The sequence below is a fragment of the Rosa rugosa genome, chromosome 6 (genome assembly GCF_958449725.1).
Source record: "Rosa rugosa chromosome 6, drRosRugo1.1, whole genome shotgun sequence".
Classification (NCBI taxonomy): domain Eukaryota; kingdom Viridiplantae; phylum Streptophyta; class Magnoliopsida; order Rosales; family Rosaceae; genus Rosa; species Rosa rugosa.
The window spans coordinates 31,796,092-31,803,422 of NC_084825.1; the positions used below are offsets into that span (position 1 = coordinate 31,796,092).

At 39.5% G+C, this 7,331-nt stretch overlaps 1 protein-coding gene across 1 annotated transcript; it reads left to right on the forward strand.

The window, feature by feature from the left end:
• Positions 1 to 4,467: 4,467 nt before the first annotated feature.
• Positions 4,468 to 6,882, forward strand: LOC133716587 (probable pectinesterase/pectinesterase inhibitor 36). Its single transcript, XM_062143279.1, has 3 exons — positions 4,468 to 4,949; positions 5,661 to 5,965; positions 6,191 to 6,882. Exons 1-3 carry the CDS (start codon positions 4,468 to 4,470, stop codon positions 6,880 to 6,882), a joined length of 1,479 nt encoding a protein of 492 aa, XP_061999263.1.
• The last annotated feature ends 449 nt before the right edge of the window (positions 6,883 to 7,331 follow it).

Below are 7,331 nucleotides of genomic sequence, written 5' to 3' on the forward strand. Positions count from 1 at the left end.
AGTGCCGGAGTGCTCCAAGGACTCAAGGAGGAAATCGAGGAATGGAGGATTGCAGTTAGGGCTGTTCGGCGGAGGAGAAAAACTAGCCCAGAAAAAAACTCGACGGCACCAATGCAAAGCCCTAAATCCAGAGGTTTTTGCAGCAATTAGTGAAGAACATCATGCACCTCAAAATGAATCCTGCCAATTAATCCTCTTAGATTGACAAAATCAGGCACACCCATCAATCAATTTGGCCTTAATTCAATATTTGAATATCGCCGGTGAGGAAAACAAGAACATACCAACCTGATTGGTCATGTTGGGCAATCAACCCACTGCCACAACTTAAGAGAGAGAGAGAGAGAGAGATTTCATCTGCAGCACCAGCCCTTCCGACGACCAGGACTAGTGACCCCGAGATCTTGAGAAGCTGGTATCATCGACACTGACGAGCCAGACGCCGGCGACCAAGAAGGCCAGATCGGCCGCTCCTGTTTCGACGACCCAGGGTGCACACGATCTTCGTCTTCGGTTTCTGATCCATCGATCACCTCTCTCTCACGATTTTTTTATGTCTGGGTAAATGGTTAAGACGAAGAACAGATCGAGGAGAGAAGGGGAGAGAGAGAGAGAGAGAGAGAGAGAGAGAGAGAGAGAGAGAGAGAGAGAGAGAGAGAGAGAGAGAGAGAGAGAGAGAGAGAGAGAGAGAGAGAGAAAAATAAAATAAAAAAGGAAGTGAGGGGTAAAATAGTCATTTTGGACCACATTGTGTGAGATTTGAATATCTAGGGAGTAACTTGTTAAAATTAAGATAGCAGGGACTGAACTGTCGACGCCCTAAAAGTACAGGGAGTGACCAATAATTTCCCCATATATATATCTATGTGTGTGTGTGTGTGTGTGTGTGTTTGTGTGTGTGCATGAAGGTTTAGTATATGTATATATGGTGGTTGTTTACATGCTCTGTTGTTTGTTTTCATCAACAGTTTCTTAAAGGAAGGAGAAGAACTCTGAATAGGGCTTTGATGAAGTTCAAAACACGTAATCGCAAGTCTTTTGCCAATTTGCTTGGCCTCATTCCTTATTCCACAATTTTTTGCAATGATTTGGTTCTTTGGTAATCTCTCTACTCTGAAGTCTTAACTAAGAAGTGGGGAAATATAAAATCGATTATGTCATATCTTGTCCTGTTTAATTGTGAATGCCACAAAAATGAGGCCTTCATCGTTGTACTGGGAAAACAAGAAGTTTTAAGAGTGATCACGCTGCTATTGCTTAACTAAATACAAAACTTTAATTGATAAAGCTATTGTTTAACCATTCAATCGTCGTTGCAATTTCTGTGAAATTGAATCGCAAGTCGATCTGTAAGTTTGCTTTGACACAGCGCGCCACTGCTTGTGTGTTTAAGCTTGCATCATCGCTGGCATCGAACCACTGAGCGCGGCGGCCGTAGCCTCCATGAAATCAGAAGCTGCTCACTCTGCTCGCATAAACCCTAGGGTTAGTTAAGCTCGGAGAAAACGAGGAGGGGGATATAAGGACTTGGAATTTCAGGAATTCGCGAGAGGAATGAAGCTGAAATGGTAAATGGAGTTGGGGAATAGAGAAAGGGGGCAGTGTATCGGTAACATTTTGGAGGCAGAGGAGAAATCCCAATTTTTTTTTCTTTTAGAATTAACGGCAAGTTAACCGAGAGTTAGACAAAAAATCAAAAATTAGTGGAAGGGTGATGTGTCATTTATTAGAACCGTTAGATTAGATAAAGAGTCAAGATTTTATGAAATTGAAATAAATTCACACCTTTCTCACTTTAGAAGAGCCGGATCTGAAGGCTACCAATATTAAGGCAGCATTATATAAACGTACCGGAATATAATTAAACTCGATCGATCGGCAGTAACTGACGAAACATTCATAAATAGAACGTTATGTATGGCGCAGGTTTAGAACAATGGCACGTATCTCTACTCTTACATTGCCAAATCAATCACTACCTGCTGGTTTCCCTAACACGTTGTTTCAGGTCCCTAGGTTCTATCTCTAACATGAGTTTTATACTAATTCATAACAAGATCATATATACTTTACCTCTGAACAGATCGAAGTATCATAATAGCTCTTAAACTCATCGAAGATTGACATGAACTGATAACTATAAATTAACTTTTTTAAAATAGAGAATTAGGCGAGAAATGATCTCTCTCATATATATATATCCCTGGTTAATTACGTACATCGATCTTAAAGTTTGTGTTCTAATCCTTCCTCTTATTATCTTCCTTAGCAGAAAGAAAAATACAAAGAAAAAGAGAGAAAAATCAGGAACAATCACGTGAAGGAATTTGGAAGAAACTCAGCAAACAATGTATGACATGCATCGCTGAATTTGGAAGAAGCTCATCATTTCCCAAAAAGTCTACCTTTACCTAAACGTTACAAGCCACTGCCACCTAAGAACTGTTTTCATAACTCCCTCCTAGAAATAATAATTTATCGCAACTTACTTCTCATCAAAGTATCAAACTCAAAGCACTGCCTCCATACAACAAGGAATACATTGGAATATTGGATCATTGGCAATGGTCGGGAGGTTAACTTCTGGCTTTTTAACTGGTTATATCATTTCCCTCTTATTAATTTAGTTCCTGATAACTTAAAACATTCTCTAAATTTAACTGATACTGTTGCAGATTTCATTGTGGATAATTGTTGGAACCTTACAAGAATCCAGCGTTTCTTACCTCCTGAGATTATTAACTATACAGATCGTTTTGTCTGGGGACCTACTGGTCATGAAAAGTTTACTATTAAATCAGCTTCTAATTTACTTACTAGTAATTATCCTACTCATTTCAGATCCGCTCTGCTTACTAAGATGTGGAAACTTCATCTACCTCCTAAAATCAAGGTTTTCTCTTGGCAACTTATTCGCGGACGTCTTAAAACTAGAGATACTATTTTCACTAATTTGTTTATTAACCGATCTTATCCTTTTTGTTCTTCTGACATGGAATCGATTAATCATCTTTTCTTTAAAAACAATTCTCAGGTTCACCCCTTGGGGTGAAGCAGCATATTCACTCTCTCTTATGATTAACACATAATAACATTTTAATTTTCTAATCCAACCATTCAAGTTGTATAATGTAATACAAAGATTAGTTCTGTAAAAAATCATTCAAATTGAAGACCTTTTAATCATTCATTTATATGAAATATATGGACGGTTCATCATAATAGCAGTAAGTGTTGTTAGAACCGTCCATTTATTTGATTTAATTAGATAATTAAACGATTTCTGATTCGATTGATTTTTTACAGAGATGATCTTTAAATGCTAATTTAAGATATGGACCGTTGGATTATAAATTTATTAAGTAAAAGTGAGTTAATCGATAATAGGGGTGAATATACTTGTTCACCCAGGGGTGAACCTAAGAATTGTTCTTTCTTTAATTGTTCTTTTTCCAGAGAGATTTGGAATTTCTCTCATATACATTTTACTCCTTCTGATTGGCATTACTCTTTCTTTACTTGGTTGAATTATATTGCTACAAACAATTCTTCTCAGGATGCTTCGATCTTCTCTAAATCTTTATTTATTTGTTACCATATTTGGACTACTAGAAATAATCTTATTTTCAGAAACGTTCGTAAAGAGGCTATTCAAGTTGCTTTTGCTGCTGCTAATATGTTCCTGGCTTATTCAAGAAATTTTGATGTTGTTCAAGCTCACTCTCAAAAAGCTCATTCTCCTAATACTAATATTATTAAGTGGCTTCCTCCTCCCTCTAATTTTGTTAAACTCAACTTTGATGGTTCTGTGCGACATTCTGCAGGTTTTATTATCTGGAATGATCAGGGTATTCCTATCCTAGCCTCTTCTAAGAGACTAGGTCATTCTAATGTCCTTGTAGCTGAAGCTATGGCTCTTAGAGCAGGTCTACAGGCTGTTGTTCTTCATGGTATGTCAAAAATTAAAGTTGAAGGCGATTCAAAGACCTTGATCGACTGTATTAACAATAAGATCACAGTTCCTTGGAAGATTCATATGCTAGTTTTGATATCAAAATGTTGGCTTCTCATTTCTCGGACATTGAATTCAAGCACGTTTGTCGTGAGGCGAACTTTGTTGCAGATGCTCTTGCGGATTTGGGTCACGACACAGACATAGCCAGCTGGCATCATGGCCTTCCTCTTTCTGTCCTTCATGATTTTAATTTTGACTTTCATAGTTTAGGTTGTTTTAGGGGTTATTTGCTGTAATTTTCTTTACTTATCAAAAAAAAAAACAAGCACTGCCTCCACCTCAGCACCAATGCCACTTGGCTTGCTATATGCAACACTAGTAGCTAGCTCCATGTGTTTGCTTCCCTCAACTCTCCCTATAAATCCACACCACTTCGATAGTGCAACTCATTTAAGCTATAGCTGGCTCATGCATCTCACTGCTCTTCCCTAGCTAGCATTAACTAAGCAAAAATGTACACTTCTGTCACCTCCTTCCTCCTCCTGCTAGCCATGGCTATTGCTTCTTGCACCTCCTGCCTCCGAGATCCGAACCCAGTTCAGCTCGCCCTAAATGGCGTTCTTCAAGCCACCAATGTGGTCCGTACCTCTATGGACCTGGTACATGGGTTGACAAGCTCCGAATCGGATTCTGCTGGCCATGATGTGGTTCTGATGGACTGTGAAAGACTATATGATGAGAGTGTGCCGAGGCTCACTGAGTTGATCTCCGGTGAGGGTAATTATACCAGAGAAGATGCTCGGACATGGCTCAGTGGTGTGCTTGCCAACCATAGGAGTTGTTGGGATGGCTTGGAGGAGAAGGGTTTTCTTAAGAATACTAGTGGTGCTCATCATTATAGGGCGGTGACACAAAACTTGACCATGGTGCTTGATGAAGCTCTTGCTTTGTATGGGAAGAGTACTATGACTACTGATGAGGCAATGAGTAAGTAGTTGATCGTTAAACTCAGCCAATTGGTGATATTTGAATCTTACTTTCAGTGCGTTATACCAACTGAAACATACAGTTAAGACATCTTGCTATTAGGAATATTTTGTGTTGCACATTTAGCGGAGGGACATTTTTTATTTATTTTTTGGTTAGAGAAAGGTAAGGTGACAATCGAATTCTTATTATTTCTATTTCTGAAGTTTTTTTGGTCTGAACTTCTATTTCTGAGTTATAACTGTTCACATTGAGAATAATTTATTATTCACCTCTATCTTTTTTATTGCAAAAAAAAAAAAGAAAAAAAAGCACGTACAATGTGCACTCGAAGTTACTATTTTTCAAACTTTTACATAAAACGTCTATATACTCATCGTCTCATTGTTCCTCTTGATTTATCCCCAAAAGTAGAGTGACTTCTCATGCTCCGTCTATCAAAATTGCAACTAATTCTTTATAATGAAATGATGAGCGATTTTTCTTTTGATGTTACAATAGTGAAAATGAGTAAATGACGATAATGTCTTGATCGATCTTGATCAAATTGCTGTCCCAAGTGTCTCAATTTCCCAGCTTGCGACCTTGATCGATCTCTTGGTTAATTCCCTGACCACAACTCCACAAGTACTGCTTTTCTTATTATCATAACTGAGTTTTTGCAATTTATGGTGTTATATATAGTAGACGTACCACATGGACAAAACTCCAAACCGAGTCCAAATGGAGGGCTTTTAGCATCATGGAGTCCAGCAACATCCAGGGCTGACTTCGTGGTTGCAAAAGATGGTTCAGGCACTCACACAACACTTAACCAAGCCGTGGCTGCACTTGCTAGAATGGGTCACAGACGACCTCCAAGAGCCATAATCTATGTGAAATCCGGCGTCTACAATGAGAAGGTGGAGATTGGTGGACATATGAAGAATGTGATGCTTGTTGGGGATGGCATGGACCGAACTGTAATCACTGGTAGCCGCAGTGTCGTGGACGGTGACAGCACTTTGACCTCAGCCACATTCGGTGAGTTTGATCCCAAAAATCAATCATTATATATTCCAAATTAACTTTATCTCTGTCAATACATAGCTAGCTAGCAGTAGCACAACTCTCTTTTATCATGGTGCAATAGCGGATTTTAGAAATTTTTCTTTTTAATTGTCAGAAATACATCATATAAGCTAGAATATGCAACCATAGTACAATTAATGACTATGAATTAGTCACATATAATATTGTCGTTTGCAGGTGTCTCCGGGGATGGTTTCTGGGCGAGGGACATAACGTTTGAGAATACGGCCGGTCCACAAAAGCACCAAGCAGTGGCATTGAGGGTCAGCTCTGACCTGGCAGTGTTTTACCGATGCAGCATTAAGGGGTACCAAGACACTCTCTACACCCATTCCCTAAGGCAATTCTACCGTGACTGTCACATATATGGCACAATCGATTTCATCTTCGGTGACGCCCCCGTCGTGCTACAAAATTGCGACATTCTTGTGAGGAGGCCAATGGGGCACCAATCCAACATGATCACTGCCCAAGGACGCGACAACCCGGGAGAGAACACGGGCATTGTTATTCAAGGTTGTCGCGTTAGACCTGCGAGGGAGTTTGAGGGGGTTAAGGGTTCGTATAGGACTTACCTTGGTCGGCCGTGGCAGAGATACTCGAGGACTCTGTTCTTGAAGACAGATTTGGATGGTTTGGTTGATCCAAAGGGGTGGACGGAATGGAGAGGTAGTTTTGCACTTTCAACACTGTATTATGGGGAGTACATGGATGTAGGGGTGGGTGCTTCAACTGACAAGAGGGTTAGATGGCCTGGTTTTCATGTGCTTAATAGTCCACAGGAGGTCAGCCCTTTCACAGTTAGTCGTTTCATTCAAGGAGAGTCATGGATCCTAGGCACTGGTGTGCCAGTTTGGCTTGGAATATAATCCATCGATCGGGTGCTTCCTCGATTCAACATGTTACCCATAAAATGTTATTGGTAAGGGCAACAACATGAACATTGGGCATGACTAGTAGTTGTTTAATAAAATTATGGAGTAATATGTCCGCTAGCCTTTTTGCGTATTTCTTCTTTTAAAAAAAAAAAAAATCAACTCTCACAATTTTTTTTATCAGGAAATGAATGCAGTAAGAAAGAGACACCAAGACCAATATTACAAGACCTAAGATTGAACTGTCCAGTTGGAACTACAAGCTTTAAGAGCAATAAAAACAAAAATAACAATTGGGCCATTCTGGAACCCAGACAACAATCCCATAGCTTCTCCACGCTGAATTGTTGACCGTACGCTCGTACCACTACCACATTTTGCGAAGTGGAGTCTTTGCAACTAAATTTTCATAGGTGGTTACTTGATATTCGATCCAACTCTTC

Bases quoted from the DNA above. Each gene is read 5' to 3' on its own strand.
- LOC133716587 (XM_062143279.1), top strand. From the start codon at position 4,468: ATGTACACTTCTGTCACCTCCTTCCTCCTCCTGCTAGCCATGGCTATT. The intron at 4,950-5,660 runs GTTGATCGTTAA...CTCCAAACCGAG, and splicing joins GATGAGGCAATGAGTAAGTA to TCCAAATGGAGGGCTTTTAG. The intron at 5,966-6,190 runs GTGAGTTTGATC...TGTCGTTTGCAG, and splicing joins TTTGACCTCAGCCACATTCG to GTGTCTCCGGGGATGGTTTC.